This window comes from Pleurodeles waltl, chromosome 8, assembly GCF_031143425.1.
Source record: "Pleurodeles waltl isolate 20211129_DDA chromosome 8, aPleWal1.hap1.20221129, whole genome shotgun sequence".
Classification (NCBI taxonomy): domain Eukaryota; kingdom Metazoa; phylum Chordata; class Amphibia; order Caudata; family Salamandridae; genus Pleurodeles; species Pleurodeles waltl.
Window position 1 is genome coordinate 19967802 of NC_090447.1, and position 17662 is coordinate 19985463.

The following is a 17662-nucleotide window of genomic DNA, read 5'->3' on the forward strand; positions in this document are numbered from 1 at the left end:
ACAATACTGCGTTGACCTAGATGCAAGCATCCAACTACAGAGACCAGCTAGATTTAAAGCTACCTTCACCATCCCTGTGTCTGTATGCTATTATTTCCAAGCATTGCTGACCCATTATGTAACTAATCAAGTTGGCTACATTTTGAGTACTTTTCAGTTCTATGGGACGATTCATTCAGCTATCTAGAGTCCTAACTTTGCTTGAGGTTTCAATTGAGGAGAGGTCATTGAGAAGCAGAATAGATAACTTCAAATGAAGTTCTAAATTTTTTAATGTCTTAGTTTTGGTAAGAGTCTCTCTCAATCAAGGCAGAGCAAACTGAAATTCAATAACCATGCACAAATTCACCATATACCTTTTTGCATCTCCAGCAATGGCTGTTATCTTTAAGATGTAGTTTGTAGTGTTTCTGTGAAGAACAATATACTCTTATATCATTTGTTTCTGCATTACCTGAAACTGCAGACCTGGGTGCTGTTTTTATATGGCTTTAGTAGTAGCCTAATGTGGACGTCCATACTTAGATTTAGCTCTGTTTTTCAGTTCTCACCATTTAAATCAATTTGTACTGTTCTGTTGAGATTACAAATAAGATTGTCCTCCATCTTCAAAGTATTGCTGATAGTTTTCACTACCTTTAGAGGTTCAGAGAACTTTGGGGTACCCCTTCTGTTGACAAGGGGTTCAGTGCCATATGTATCATGTTTTTCACACAATGCAATGCAGCAAGACACCGTGGTGCACTGTGCTGCACTGCATGAAAGGGAGAGGGCATAAATGCACCACATTTATCAAGATATGGTGCACTACTGCTCGCTCCTTGCGCTGGCACATTTTTGGCTGCCTAGCGCCACTGCAAACACTCTACCACCATGTTGAAAAGCTGCCAGGGTTGCAGGCAGGATTGTTTTTGTGTAGGAAAGGAGACCTTCCTGCACAAAAAACAATCCTCTGAGGCGTTGTCCTCTTTCTATATGTGGTTCAGAAAGAGGCACACATAGAAAGAGGAAAAGAACAGAAGAAATAAACATATTTCTCCTCATTGCACCTTCCCTGGGAAGGCATAGTATTTTGACACATTCCCATGTCTACTACTCATGGTAAATCTGGGAATGCACCAAAATCCATGGGTGGATGCCTGGGAACACCCACGCTCCACCCATGGAATGCCTCCACAGGGCAGATTAACTCAAGACAGCAACTTGTGCTGCCTTGCGTTACTCCAGATTTACCACGCCATGCAAGGCCACTCAGAGTGGCCTTGAATGACTTAGTAAATTTCATCCTTGGTCTTGCATTGCCCTGCGTCCCCTTGTGTGGTGTAAGGGCAATGCAAAACCTTTGAGAAATAGGCCTCCTAATTTATACATCATGTCCCGCTTTCAATAAAATCACTTTTGTTGCTCTCCAACAAACAATGCCTTCCTGTATTCTACCTTGCTTTTTTCTTGCTCCACTAATCTCCAACATGTGTCAGCTAGTGTTTTTTTCCTAGTTGGTCAGGAAGGACTTGGAAAACTATGAGCTTTCTTTCCTCTGAACTGTTTGAAATGAGATCTTCCAGTCACAGTAGGTGGAGTAACCCTATACATATTCACCTTGACTTCATCTCTTCAATATTTATCACTTAATCTAGCAAGCTGAATTGCCTTTTTAATTGACTTGTTAAATCTATCTAACACCCCATTGCTTTGTGGATGATAGTGAGCGCATCTCTTAAGCTTGAGATTCCTTTCTTTTGAAAAAAAACTAATATCCTTTGATACAAGCTGTGTTCCTTTGGCAGTCAACAGTATTGTTTGAATCCATCTCTATTGAAATGTCATCTAATAATTTAGTGATGACACTGGTTTCTCCCTTATTTAATATTCTGACTTTTAGCCTTCTGCAATATGTATCAATTGAGCCACAATGTAGTGACCCTTTTTCACTCCAGAAATGGGACCTAGGATATCAAAGTCTATTTTTTCCACAGATTACTGGATATTGTGTGCTTTTCTAATGGTTGAGCGTGTCTTCCCATTACTCTTATATTCTACACACTCCCTCACTCTTCTCTCAGCTTGGAGATCCAACCATGGACACCAATAGCCTTGGCTCAAATTCTCCTTGACTTTGCTGATGCCAGGTGTCTTTCATGGGCAAGACTAATACGTTTTTTTTTCTTCAGTTTAGTGGGTGGAGCTAGCCTGTTACCCCTGTAAGGGATAATTTCTTCCTAGCCCACCAGAACTTCTCAACTTTCTCACTACACTTCTTCCTTTCTTTACATTTCCCTTTAACCCTTTCTATTACTTCCTGAAGAATTTCACCTTTCTTAGCTTCTTGCCTCAATTTATTCTTAGTAATGCAACTCTTTCTGATAGAGCACACAGTAGTCTAATCATTATGTTCGGCATTTTCTTCTTGTTCTGAAACACCCTCATCCTTATGATTTTCAATCAATCTTGAGAGGCACACAAAGCCTTATTATTGGACCCTGGTACACAGCCAACCTGAAACTGATATTCTTGCAAAGCAGTGACACACTTGCACATCTAACTAGTGACTGAATCAATTCCTTTTTCTTAAGACTTTCCTTAATGGTTTATGATGTACTCTGATTACAAAATCACTTCTCCGTAGGACAGTCTACATTCTCCTTAAAACCCAAAATACAGCTTAGGCTTCTCTTTCAATTACAGAGCAAATATACTCTGGATCTTTTTAATTTCATAACTTTTTTTTAAAGTTTTGGGTTCACAAAATAGACGGTCAGCAAAATCATTAATACATGTCATATGAAAGCATATATCATATGTGCGTATTCAACTAGATAAAGGAATTTCAATTGCCTCACCGTATGGTGGGAACTAAGTAAACAGAGGGAAAGAAAGTGAAAGGGTAGAAAGTGGAATGTGTACAAAAACAAAGATCTAGGGGGAGAGAAGGAGAGAGGCATCGTGGTTATCTGTGTATTTGGAGAAGCTGTGGGGAAGTCTAGACTGTGTCAGGGAGTTTTAATGTTGAAAAACAGTTTGATTGTAGCATTGATGTAAATATGAGATGAACCTTGGAGGGGGAGAGGTGCTGGCGATGGTGGGTTGACCAGTTCCAGGTATTTATTGATTTTGTTCCAAAGGGCCTTGTTGGCGGAGATCCAGGGGTACTGGGCTGAGAGGATGGAGTGAGCACCTAACACATATTAACCACTCCCACCAGGTGTTGATAGAGGCATTTCCCACAGATTTCCAGGTGGATAGGATGTTGTTATGGGCCAGAGTAAAGGGTAAGTCGGCTAAGAGTAGGTCTTCCCGCCACAGGACAGAACTGTATGTAGGATGAGAGGTGTTGCATACGGAAAAGGAGAAGAGCCTAGGAAGTTTAGTTTGTAGAATATCATCAATAGTGTCATGAACTTTAGTCCAAAAATTGTGTTGGAGGGCATTCTTAAAACAAGTGACACAGGTCTGTGTGAGATGCATTGCAGCTCCAGCAATTGTCATTGTCCGAGATGACTAGAGTAGCAAGTCGGTGTGGGGTAAAGTATGTTCTGTATAGGATGTGTAGTTTGGTTTGTGCAAAATTTGGAGTTATCTTTTTGGAGAATGGGAGGACCATATCCTTTGCCAATTTATATTTGAGGGTTTGTGTAGTCCATCTTGAGCCCAATCATTTTGCCACTACTGTTGATGGAAGTAGGTTTGAGCTTGGAGTAGATTCTGGAGGCGGTGTGTCCACCCTTCTGGAGGAGTGATAATAGGAGAGGAGTGAGGCATGCTTAGAGGGGGAGGCCTTATGCTTAGAGAATGCAACCTTCAGTTTAGGGAAATCATAAGTCAGAGGAGGGAAGGTCAAATTGTCTTGAGCTATCAGAGAACAAACAGGGGTGGTTTTTGGAACCTAGGTTGTTTAATAAGGTGATACCTTTTGTCTTCCAGGAATTGGTAATAGGGAGTTTTGGGTCCAGTTTGATGTCTTTATTGCACCAAATAAAGATTGCAGGGAGGGTCTAATTTTTGTTTTGGAAAGGCGTCTATCGAGCTGTAAAAGGCTGAGCCAGGTATGATTTAGGATAATGGGGGTCATTTTGACCCTGGCGGTCCGAGACCGCCAGGGCTAAAATGACGGAAGCACCGCCAACAGGCTGGCGGTGCTTCCTGGCCTATTACGGCCGCGGCAGTAGTGCCGCGGTCGCACCGCCGGGGCCGGCGGTTTCCCGCCGTTTTAGCCCCGGCTGTGATAATCCGCCAGGGCAGCGCTGCAAGCAGCGCTGCCTCGGGGATTATGACCCCCCTACCGCCAGCCTGTTTCTGGCGGTTTGCACCGCCAGGAAGAGGCTGGTGGTAAGGGGTGTCCTGGGGCCCCCTAACAGTGCCTCGGCCAGCTTTTCACTGTCTGCATAGCAGACAGTGAAAAGCGCGACGGGTGCAACTGCACCCGTCGCACAGCCGCAACACCGCCGGCTCCATTAGGAGCCGCGTCCTATGTTGCGGCCTCATTCCCGCTGGGCCGGCGGGAATGTCTTAATAAGGGCCGCAGGAGTGCGCCGCATTGGCGGCCGCATGGCGGTTACCGCTACAGCCGCCCGCCAATGTCGTAATGACCCCCTATATTGTTAAAGGTAGGGTGTTTTTTGTTAATAGTTAGCAGGCATATTAATGGGAATCCATAAGTTAGTTGTCGTTCTAGAGAGAGCCAAGGTGGTGTGAACATAAGGTCATTTGAAAGCCATTTCGCTCCTTGAGTAGATGGGAAAGCAAGTTGATATTTTCTATAGTTTGCAAGGTTCGCCCCACTCAAGTGTTTGGGTGATCGGTCTTTGAGCTCCAGAGGAACTTGTTTATAAGGTGGTGTAGGTTTTGGAAAAATTAGTCTGCGCATAGTATGGGGGACAAGTTCAATAGGTAATTAACAATTGGACTAATCACCATTTTAATGGATTCAAATTTGCCCCACCAGGTTAGGAATTTGATGGAGCAGCTTCCTAGGAAGTTCTGCACTTTTTGGAGAACTAAGAATTAATTGTGGTGCATAGATTCCGACAGGCAATCATTAAATTTGAGACCTAAATATTTATGAAAGTTTGCTTGCCAAACTAGGCCAGACGATTGCAATACCTCTTTGGTGCAAAGAATGTTTATTGGGCGGATCTCAGACCTTATTGAGGGTATATCCAGACGCAGCTGAATATTCCGAGATTTTGTTCATCATCTCTGCATGTTCAGTCATAATTAGAATGTCTTTGGTGTATGCTGCTGTCTTGAAGGAACTATCTCCAATATTTATACCTATAGAGTTATTTTTGTCATAAAACAGAGTATAGGAGCAGTTTGATGGCTAGCAGGAAGAGGGCTGGTGATAGTGGACAGCCTTGCATTGTGCCTTGTTTGAGTCGGAATGGGTCCGATATTACTCCATTGGTTTTTATTTTGGCGCTGAGATTAGAACATAGGGCTATTACCATTTTTATGAATGTTTTGCCTAGATTGAAGCTTGATAAGGTGGATCCTAAAAAGGGCCAAGCAACCTTATTAAATGCTTTTTCAGCATCTAGTGCTATTGCGGCAACAAGAGAATCTTTGGATTTGACTATTTGACCAAGAAGTCTAATGTTATCGTTAGAAAGTCTACTTTTAAGAAAGCCTGCTTGATAGGTGTCAATTAGTAGGGGGAGTATTATTTCTATACATGTGGCCAGGATTTTAGCCTAAAGCTTGCAGTCCAAGTTATTAAGTGAGATTGGTCTATAGTTTTTTGGGTGAGGTTGGTCTTTCCCTTCTTTGGAGATAAAGGTTATGATGACTTCCGCATTGGTGCCTCCTTTGTGTCCTGTTTTAGTGTAGTCATGCAGAAGAAGTAGAAGTGGTTTACGTAATTCCTCAGTAAAACTTTATAAAATTGGGTGGCAAAGCTATCCGGGCCAGGGGCTTTCCCCACTTTGAGTGATTTAATTGCTGTGAGAATCTCCTGATAAATAATGGGTCGATTCAGTGATGATTGTTGGGCATTGTATAGTTTAGGGAGGGGAAATTTGTTAGGGTAGGCCAAACTATCTGACTGATTTATATTAGGGTTCTGTCATATAAAGAGCTGTAAAACTATAGGAAGATTTTAGAATTTTTGTAAGGATCTATTTGTATTTGTCCCTGATTGTCTTAAACTGGAAATATTTGTGAGTTGCTTTGTTTGCTTTTTAGGTAACGAGCAAGTATTTTGCCAGGGGAGTTGCCTTTGCACGGTTGTATCAATTTGAATTTCATAACCCATTGGCCTGCCCTAGCACTCAAGATTTTATTGTATTCATATGTTTTCTGTTTAAAAGTGTCCAGACTAAGGGTGCCTTTTTCAGTATGAAGTTTAGTCTCCAGTTGTTTTATCTCGATTTCTAGTTATTCAAATTGTGAGTTCCTAGATTTGTTAGTCTCAACGCTGATTCTCATTATTATCCCTCTAATAGTCAATCAATCAATCAATCAAACAAATAATTTCCTAAGCGCACTACTCACCAAGTAGGGTTTCAAGGCACTGGGGGGGGGGGGTTACTGCTCGAAAAGCCATGTCTTTAGGTGCTTTCTGAAGGTTAGGAGGTCCTGGGTCTTGCGTAGGTTGGTGGGGAGGGAGTTCCAGGTCTTGGCAGCGAGGTAGGAGGAGGATCTTCCGCCGGAGGCGAGGTCGGCGGAGCAGAGCTGGCGAGTTGGTATGTGGAAGTTGACTCGTTCATTGAGGTAAGCCGGTCCAGTGTCGTGGAAGGCTTTGTGAGCGTGGACGAGGATTTTGAAAATTATCCTTATGTTGATGGGCAGCCAGTGTAGGGATCTGAGGTGGGTGGATATGTGTTTGTGGCGAGGGAGGTTGAGGATGAGACATGGGGTGGCGTTCTGGATTCACTGGAGTTTTCTTTGAAGCTTGGCTGTGGTCCCTGCGTAGAGGGCGTTGCCGTAGTCCAGTCTGCTGCTTATGAGGGCGTGGGTGACTGTTTTTCTTGTTTCTAAAGGGATCAATTTGAAAGTCTTGCGTAGCATGCAAAGGGTGTTGAAGCAGGAGGATGATATGACATTGATTTGCTGGGTCATGGAGAGAGACGAGTCCAGTATGATTCCAAGGTAGCGTGCGTGCGTGGGTGGTGGGTGCTGGAGGTGGGCCGAGGGTGGTGGGCCATGGGCCAGTCTGCATGATGGCATCTCATTGTGTCTGGGGGGGCAGTCATCAGGGGAGTTTTCGAGAAAGAAGTTTCAGATGGCGGTGAAGATCTTATCAATGTTAATTTTGTCTTTCAAAAGGTCTGGATTGAGCCTCCAGGGCTTAGAGAGAGAGGGAGTTGTGCCCCAGTCCAGTGATGTTAACATGGCCATTTGGTCAGAGATTAGTCTGAGTTCTATAGCTGTGTAGGAAATCGTTCTTGTCAGGTTATTAGACACTAAAATATGATAAATTCTTGATAAGGATTGGTGAGGAGTAGAGTAAAAGTTAGTCCCTTGTGTCTGGGTTTTGTATGTGCCATGTGTCTATGAGAGTAAATTAGGAGCATATTTTAGGTAGGAGTTTGTATGATGGTGAACTTGGCTCTCGAGTTACGGTCAATCGTAGGGTCAAGGGGTATGTTAAAATTATCTCCCATGGTTAGTTTTGATTAATTGGGGAGATTTGATTTGAGATCGTCACTGCTTTGTGATGATGTTAATAACTCTGTTTTTCTTTTTTGTGGCTGGTGAACCAATGACCTCCAAATATCGGCGCCTCCGTGTCAGGACGCACTAGCTGGGCGTCCTGACATGGAGGCGCCGATATTTGGATAATCGAGTTAATAATCAGGAACATTCGGTGTATTTGAACTCCCATTCGGAGAAATTTCACATTGCAACATATCGGTTTTGGATTAACTGACACTACTGTCTAGTGCTTAAGTGGTATTGGATTTGTAAGCCCTGAAGAAGTCGTAAGGGATGTTAATAATTCCCAAAGACGAAACACGTGTTGGCTGGAAAGCTGGAAGTACAAATTTCTTTTGATTGCTGACCATTCAATATGAAATCATATTCTCAATAAACTCTGGACTGATCAATTTACTTTACTGGTTGACTCCACGACCTACAGATTGCATTATGGACTGATTTGTGCAACTATGTGTATGTGAATTATATATTTCATTGTTCTGTGTGTACTTTAGGGGCACCTCATTGTGCATTTTTCTGAGTTGTGAGGTTGTTTGACCTCTAAGGGTTGGGTGTTTCCCTAGTGGGGTTCCCCGGTATTTACTTTGGTAGATTGGCACCCTGAGCGCCACATTTCCTCATATTACACCCTGTTCTTTTATTTCAGTTTACAAAACTAGTTCACAGAATTATTGAAATGTTCTTATAGTTACGCTAACAATCACATTATACCATTGGTAACGGAATCTGCTATCTATAGGAAAGTAGCATGTAGTATGATAGTTTGAGCCTAACAAAGAAATTTTGGTGCAACATATTTTTAACTCAATGACTATTAAACATAATCTTGTACCATCATACGGCTATTGTCCCTTCGAGTAAACCGGATTCACTTGCAGTGAAGATTACTCTATATTCTTCAGTGTGCCTTACAACAAATGACTAAGGCCCTCATTATGACATTGGCGGTAAATCCCACTTACCGCCACGCTGACTGCCACCAACTTACCGCTGCGACGGCGGATATCCGCTCACCATATTATGACACACACACACCAATCCGTCACTATTCAGCCACATACACAATTCCGACACACCAAAGTTCAGTGATAAACTGGCGGTACCAAAACCAACACTGTTACGCCAACAGAACAACGCCCATCACATTATGACCCACGAATCACCACGGCAGACTATCAATGGCGGTAAACCATTGGCGGTACATTCCGCTGCGTTCAAAATACACACACACAAACAAAACAACACCACATTGGACAATTCAAACAACACTCATCTGATACTCATACACACACCACACACACCCACTCACACCACTATAAAACACATACCCACATTAATCACAACCCTTTACCATTACAAACAAATGCCACCAGAGAGAAAGCAAGACCATAGACACAACCAGAGCCACACACTAACTACACCTATACACCACCCACGCACACCCTAACACATTACCCTACACACCCTCACCTACACATCTCACACAACACCCATGGCACCACAAAGACACCCCTGATTCACAGAGGAGGAGCTAAGGGTGGAGGAAATCATCAGGGAGGAGCCTCAGCTATCTGGAGCACAGGTGCAGCAGATATTGATAGCTAGGAAGATGGATTATGGTGGAGAATCCTGGACAGGGTCATCGCCGTGGGACAGCACCCAAAAACTAGGGATGACATCAGGAAGAAGTGGAACGACATACGGGTGAAGCAAGACATCCATTGCAGCAAGACATCAACTCGCTGTACAGAGGACTTGCGGTGGACCCCCACAACTCACAGCATGGGAGGAGCAAGTCTTGGCAATCATGCATCCTGAGGGCCTGGCCGGAGTAGGAGGAGGACTGGACTCTGGTAAGTCAACTCTTTACTACTATCACCCTCCTACCTGCATGCCATCACATACCCCCACCCTCACCCTCACTCCCATTACTCCACCATGTCCCACACCCCCTACCATCACATTTCACTCATCCCAGTGCCAAGCCCTGCATGCCATACCAATGCATGGACACCACTCACAGCCCTGCATGGACACATATCACAAAAGCATGCACACTAGAGAGAATCAGCTATCCCACCACATACCAACTTACACAAGTGAAAACTGCCAGGGCAAATACAACCAAAGAGGGCAAGCCACAGATGCACAACATGTCAGACACAGAAACCATAACATATCATTTACATCCCCACAGGTACCCCAGCCAATGTCAGCAGAGAGGAGGTGCCAGCAATATCCAGTCCCCCAACTGAAGAGGCCACCAGTGATGACAGCAGCTCTGGTCTTCTGGATCTGGATGACCAACCTGGCCCGTCAGGGACCTCTGGACAGTCGGTTACTCAGGCCCAGTCACACACCACCACAGAGCCTCCCCCATCAGGAAACACCACCACAGAACCCACCCAGCGTACCCACACATCTGTCCCCAGGACACGTCAATCAGCAGTGTGTCCACCTCTACAGGGAACAAAGGCCACAATACCCAAGACAATCAGGGACCTGGGGTCAGTTGCAGTGGGCATACAGTTCAGGGGACAGAGGCACAGGCCAACAGGGAAACTGGGAGTAGTGCTGTGCACCAGGACAGGCCCAGGGAACCGAATCTCCAGGAGGCACTTGCAGAGGTCCTGGGAGCATTTCAACATTCCCAGAACACGATGGGCCAGATCCTGGACAATGTGCAGGAGAACAGGCGGCTGCAGGAGGGACAGTACCAGGGGATCAGGGAGGACTTGCAGGCCATCAACACCACCCTGGTCTCCATAGAAGGGGTGCTGGCAGACATGGCCAATATTATGAGGGAGGCAGTCACACAACAGCAGGCCCCTGCCGCTAGCTAGACATCTGAACTACCTTCCACCTCCGCTGCCGCTAGTGGACAGGAGGCCCCACCACAGGACCAATAGGCCACCAGCACCCTTCCTCCTGCAGAAGGAGAACCATCCCGCAAACGTTCCCTGTGATCCAGACAGAACTCAGAGACCCTTGCCAAGACCCTCGCCAGGAAATGAGACTCTCAGGATTGTCACCCTTGTGTCCCACACAGTCACCCTGTCCACCTTGAACTGCCATTGCTCCCCTTCCTATGTCCCCTTGGACAATGCACCTGTGCTACAGACTAGAACAATACCCTGGAACAATACCCTGGACTTTCCTCGATCATCACCCCATCCCATTGCACTTGCCCCTCAATATTTGAGCACTTCAATAAACACCCTTGGGAAAAATAGAAGTATGGAGTATGTCAAATTTTTCAAGTATGTATTCATTTAACCAGGTTCAAACATTGCAATTCAACTGTACAGTAAATGAGAATATGTTAATGACCTGTAGCTGGCTGCAGTGGTCACACCAGGAGCTATTGTGAGGCACCAACATCTGTAAAATGAATTGTCAAAGGGTACAGTAAGTGGGCATAGAAGTGGGAAATAACAGCATGCCAGTGCCACAGAAATTCTAAATAATTACAATGAAATGTGAAGTAACACTTTCTTACCTGTGTGTCATTGGAAGTATTGTCTGATGACTGCTGTTCTGTTGTCCTCATCCTCTGACTCCTCATCCTCACTGTCCACAGGGTCCACTGCTGCCACACGGGCATCTCAGCCTCCTCCTCCTGGAGAAAAGGCACATGGCGTCTCAGGGCAAGGTTATGCAACATGCAGCATGCCACTATAATCTGGAAGACCTTCTTGGGTGAGTAGCACAGGGAGACACCTGAACATGGCCTTCAGGAGGCCAAAGGTCTTTTATATAATCCTTCTGTATCACCCATGTGCCTCATTGTAACTTTCTTCTGCCCTTGTCCTGACATTCCTCACAGGGGTCAGCAGCCAAGATAGGTTGGGGTAACCAGAGTCACCTGCAATATTGAGGGACAACATTTAGCCACACACTATCCCATATGGCCCACACCATACCCATACACCAACATATACTGGGTGGTGACCAGGGCTCAACCATTAGCCACACCCTGTGCCTATGTAGTTGGGCCATCACATTTGGGATGCTGCTATTCCTCAGGACAAAGGCATCATGCACCGACCCAGGATACTTAGCATTGACGTGGGAGATGTACTGGCCCACCAAGCACACACATGTGTTCCATCGATCTTATGTTGGGGATATGTCCCATTGCATAGAACTCGGCCTTCACTGTGGACAAATCTTCCACCTGGGGAAAAACAATGTAGCTGCACATGTGTTTAATCAGGGCAGACAAAACTCTTGTCAGCACTAATGAGAACATTAGCTGTGACATTCCTGCTGCCAAGCCCACTGTCACTTGGAAAGAACAAGTTGCCAGGAAATGGAGCACAGGTAGAACTTGCACAAGAGGGTGGATTCCAGTGGGGTGACAGATAGCAGATATCAGGTCAGGCTCCAATTGGGCACACAGCTCTGTGACTGTGGCTCTGTCAAGTCTATAGGGAGGATAATGTGACTGTTCTCCATTGTTGCCACGTCCACCAGGGGTCTGTACATGGGATGTGCCTCAAACTTCTATTCATCCGCAGCGGTAGCAATCTATGGGGCAAAAGAGTGAGGGGACGGTCACAAACTGAACAATGGGGCTACAACATAACATTGTTGTTGTTAACTTGTAATGGGTCAGTGTGAATTGTCCAGTATGTCCACATTTAAACCTTGACGCAGCAATTATCCAGGGCCTGCTCCCCCCGAAATGGCATCCGCCGGTCCTGTGTGAAGGGACAGGTGGCAGTGAGGTAACTCCGCTGACGTTGTGTGCCATTGCGGGAGGCGGTCGGGAACCGCCGTGCAACTCCTCATTGGTTATAATTGGGCCCTATGAGTTACAGTGGCCAATGATGATCTACGCCGGCAATGACGGTATGCACTGCTGCGGACGTGATCGCCATTTTATATCAGATTCCTCAGTTGCTACCTTATCTTCAACAGGAGAGGACCTACACTGCATGTGCTGCTGTGACCTGTGTGGGGAACCTACCATGGCCCGTGTGACTGGGAGAAGGTCTCCTGCCTTCACTTCGGCAGAGTTGGAGAGATCTTTGGATGGGGTCCTACCCCAGTACAGACTGCTGTATGGGCCTCCAGACCAACAGGTGAGTACATGTGGCATGAATGCATAGAGTGGTGTGTGAAGGCCTCGTTTAAGGGGCGGGTGGATATCCTCTGTGCGGCTTATTGGTTGTGTGCTGGGCAATGTGTGTGGAAAGGGTGATGTGAAGGGGTATGGTGGGCCATAAGTGTAACAGGCAGGACTGTCTGACTAATACTATTTTCCTGTGTTTATTTCCTCTTCAGGTCAGCGCTTATCAAAAATAGGGTATATGGCGTGCCATCGCCAAGGACGTGCGGACCCTGGGGGTCTACAGCAGGTGGATCACCCACTGTCGGAAAGGGTGGGAGGAGCGAAGATGCTGGGCACGGAAGACCGCAGAGGCCCAGCTGGGGATGGCCTCCCAACGAGGAAGGGGTGCCCATCGAACCCTAACCCCCGATGGCCCACATACTGGAGGTGGCCTATCCAGAGCTGGATGGGTGCTTGAGGGCAGCACAGCAGCCACAAGGGGGTGAGTACAGTGCTCATCATTACTACTAACGCCTGGTGGGGTGGTATCCGGGTGGTGGGTGTGTGTCAGTGGGTGGCCCTAGGCCAGGCCTGACATTGCAGCATAGGTCCCCTGGTGGCTATGGTTCTGAAGGGATAATTATGCTACCTAGCTCATAGGCATCCACTACTGGTCAGGGCTGCGTGGGTCCCAGGTGTGCTGGATTTGCCGGTGTGTGCCCCTCCCCATGCCTTGGTGGCTAGCAATATCACTGGTAGTGCAATGCATAGTGCCTAGGCCTGTTCCCTGTGTGTGACGGTGCTGTGTACGGCAACGGTGGTGTTGGTGCAGCCATTGACCAAGAGTATCCTTTGTCTCTGCCCCCCCTTCTTCTTTTGTCACCCTGTCCTTATGTGCATTAGCATCATCTGGCGGAGGAGCACAAGCACCAACGATGGAGGGAGCTGCATCCCACAGGACCCAGGAGGCACAGTCCACCGACGCTGAGGGCACAAGTAGGATGGAAGGCGAGGGGGTCACCATGCCAGACACTGGAGGGGACAGTTCGGACACGGATACCTCCTCCGATGGAAGCTCCCTGGTAGTGGCGGACACCTCTGTGACCACCCCAGCTACAGGTACAGCGGCCACCCCCGTACCAGCACCGCCCTCCCAGTAGCCCCTCAGTGAGTTGCCCGTGCCCGCTCACCCAGGAGGGTGGGCATCTCCTTCACCCCAGGGACCTCAGGCCCTGCCCCAGTGAGCCCTGCTGCCCTGAGTGAGGAGGCTATGGACCTCCTGAGATCTATATCTGTAGGGCAGTCAACTATTATGAATACCATTCAGGGGCTGGCAGCCCAGATGCAACAGACTAATGCATTCCTGGAGGGCATTCACACTGGCTTGGCGGCCCAACAGAGATCAATCCAGGCTCTGGCCTCCTCTCTGATGGCAGCCATTGTCCCTGTTTCCACCCTCCCCCCTCCAACTTTCTCTTCCCAATCCCACTCTCCTCAACACCAAACTATCCCAAGCACACAGGCAGACGAGCATGCACTCAAGACAACACACAAGAGGGGCACAGGCAAACACAGCACCACACTTGATCCCACAGACACTCACACAAACACCATCCAGATGCAGACATACCAACATCCACAATTTCCACTTTGTCCCCCTCCTCCTCCTCCTCCATCTCCCTCCCAGTTCCGTCTACACTCACACCTGCGTGCACTACACCATCATCCACTACCAGCATCACCACCACACCTAGCAAAACACACACCTTACTGGCAGACATCTCCACAACAGCCATGTGCACGTCCCCTGTGTCCTCTCCCACTGTGTCTGTCCCCCCCTCCCAAGGTACACAAATGCAAGCACTCAGACACCCAACAGCCATCCACCTCACAACAGCATCCAGCCTATGCACCTGCATCCAAAATCAGCAGACACCTCCTAAAACCACTCCCTCTTCCTCCACTCCCAAACCTTCTCCCTCTTCCCAACCCAATGTCCCTAAAAAAACTTTCCTATCCACCATTGACCTCTTCCCTACCCCTTCCCCTCTATCCTGCATGTCTGGCCAGGATGGCAAAACCCCAGCCAAGCACCTCAGCCACCCAGTCCACGGGCCCAGTCATCACCATACCCACTTGTGGTGGAAAAGGATCCAAGGCACATGCCCTGAGGGTGAAGGAGTCTGCACCAGGCAGCCTCAAGGGAAAGGAGCCTGCCAAAGCTGCCGGAAGGAGCAAGGATCCTGCCCAAGCTGCTGCCAGGAAGACAAAGGAGCCTGCCCCAGCTGCTGCCAGGAAGACTAAGGAGCCTTCCCCAACTGCTGGTAAGAAGTTAAAGGAGCCTGCCCCAGCTGCCAGGAAGAGCAAGGAGCCAGAACCAGCAGGCAGGAAGGGCAAGGGGCCTGGGGCAGGGACTGTGACGGAGCCCCCACCACCAACCATGGTTGTGCAGATGTCCGAGGCTGTAGGGGATGGGCAGGAGCCTCCCCCCACCAGCAGCACCACCACCACCATTGAGCGGCCATCCAAGGTTTAAGGGGATGGGCAGGAGCCTCCCCACCCCAGCAGCAATACCACCACCATTGAGCAGCTGTCCAAGGTTGCAGGGGATGGGCAGGAGCCTCCCCCCCCAGCAGCACCACCACCACCACCATTGAGCAGCTGTCCAAGGTTGCAGGGGATGGGCAGGAGCCTCCCCCCCCAGCAGCAGCACCACCACCACCACTACCAGTGAGCGGCCGTCACCACAGGCAGATGGTATGTAATCCTGCCTCCATAGGCTGCTGTGCAGCCTGTCCCCTGCAAATCCAGTTGGTCTGACACCCAACTGAGAGACTGTGTCCTTGCACTCCCCAGGATCAGGTGCACAGAGCACGATGCCCCCTCCAGAACCAGTGGGTAAGACACCCATCTACCCCAGGCTCGCCAGGATCAAAAGCACAGGGCACAATGCCCCCTCCAGAACTAGTGGGTAAGACACCCATCTACCCCAGACTCCCCAGGATCAAGAGCACAGGGCACGATGCCCCCTCCAGAACCAGTGGGTAAGACACCCACCTACCCCAGACTTCCCAGGATCAAGAGCAGAGGGCATGATGCCTCTTCGAGAACAAGTGGGCAAGTCCCCCACTCCAGAGACTGTGGCCTTGCACTCCCCAGGACCAAGCACAGGGCATGTTGCCCCCTCCAGAGCATGTGGGCAAGTCACGCACTTGAGAGACTGTGGCCTTGCACTCCCCAGGAACAAGCACAGGGCATGTTGCCCTCTCCAGAGCATGTGGGCAAGTCACCCACTTGAGAGACTGGGGCCTTGCACTCCCCAGGACCAATCCCAGGGCATGTTGCCCCCTCCAGAACCAGTGGTCTTGTTCCATCTGCCGGCTGATGTGCCTCCCCGTCTCCCATCCCCCTGCGGTGCCTGCCTATTTCCAAACTGATGCCCCTGCAGTGTTCTCTCCGTGTTGAGGCAGGTGCCATGTGTGGCCTTGGAATTTGGCCTGTGGCCATGTGGACAATGTACATTGTAGACTGGGCTGTGTCCCTTTTTATGTACATATGTATATATCTATTATCTTGCCTCACTTATTCATCTTGATGTGTTGCTCTCACTACATTCACTTTTTCAAAAATGTTTTGTCCTTGCATTATTCATCCGAGGTAAATATGTTTCAGTACTGCAGATGATTGTGTGTATGGTGTTGTGTGTGTGTGTGTGTTGTGCGTTTGTATTTCACTCTCTTTTTCCTCCCCCCTCCCTGTGTGCTAGGCGGCTGTACTCACCGTCGTCATCGTCGCCGTCGTTGGTGTTCGTGGTGGAGCAGCACGTAGAAGACCATGGAGAAGACAAGCAGCTCGGGCTCCATGGCGGCTTGGTTGTTCCCTGTGTCTCCAATGGTGAGTCCTTGCCCTTCTGAGGTCTGTTTCCGCCAGGCTTTTGATGTTGTTGGTACCACCCTGGAAAAGTATGGTGGACGGAACATTGACTTCCGCCTGGATGTAGTCAGCTACCGACGTGGTGTCTGTTTTCCCGCCCTGGCGGTCGGTTTGGTACATTGGCTGTTTATCGGAGATAGCACCGCCATGGTCATAATTTGGCGGTAATTACTGCCGGCCTGTTGGCAGTATTACCGCCACTTTTACACCAACCGCCAGGGTTGTAATGAGGGCCTAAGTCTGCATAGGAACAGGGTAAAATGGGATCAAGTCTGCTTCAGAGAGTATTTACCAAATGTCTGAAGCATAGAGGTGCTGATGAATATAAGGAGTACACTCAGGGAAGTTATCTGACTTTGATTAATGTTTGACCTATTGCAGTACATTAATTCAGTGAGCATTAAACTGTGCGTATTTCCTCTTAACACAATACGAACCTGCCATCTCAGTTCACAGGAGAGACTTACCATAATTGTGAAGTTTACACATAAGATAGATGTATTTCAGAGAGTATCTAATATGGTCTGAAGCAGGTAAGTGGAAGTGATAATATATTACAGAGGCTCTGTCTTGGAGGGACAGGCAGTGTCCATTTCTTCTTCTTCGATGTTGTTTAGGAAGGAGATCAGATCTCCATGAACGTTAAACAGGTGTGATGAGCCTTTGTAGGTGATCCGGAATCTTGCCAGGCCTGAGAAAGAGAATGGATTGTTCATGTTCCGTAGTCTGGATCTGAAGGAGTGAAAGACTTTCCTGGTTTGAACCATTGATTTTGAATAGTCTTAAGAGATTGCGCTTCAGTGGCCTTCCCATAAAATGTATTTGTGTCTGCGGATGACATTTGGTACTCGATCTCCATCATAATTTAGAAGTGTGGTTAAAAATATATTGAAACTATAATCCACATAGAAGAAAGATGGTTGCCAATATGGTCACATCCGATAGTCCTGCTTTCCCCAAAGCACTTATGACCGGAGGCATGTGAACTATAATCAAAGTCCGTATGTCATTAATTTT

The 17662-nt window shown here is 47.7% G+C and overlaps 1 protein-coding gene across 1 annotated transcript in view; it reads right to left on the minus strand.

Annotated features, from left to right (window-relative positions):
• LOC138249313 (extracellular calcium-sensing receptor-like) overlaps window positions 1-17361 on the minus strand; it is a 65872-nt gene extending 48511 nt beyond the window's left edge. The window contains exon 1 of the mRNA XM_069203271.1: window positions 17204-17361. Within this exon, the coding sequence (XP_069059372.1) occupies window positions 17204-17361 (158 nt within the window). The remainder of the gene's footprint in view (window positions 1-17203) is intronic.
• Window positions 17362-17662: the final 301 nt, after the last annotated feature.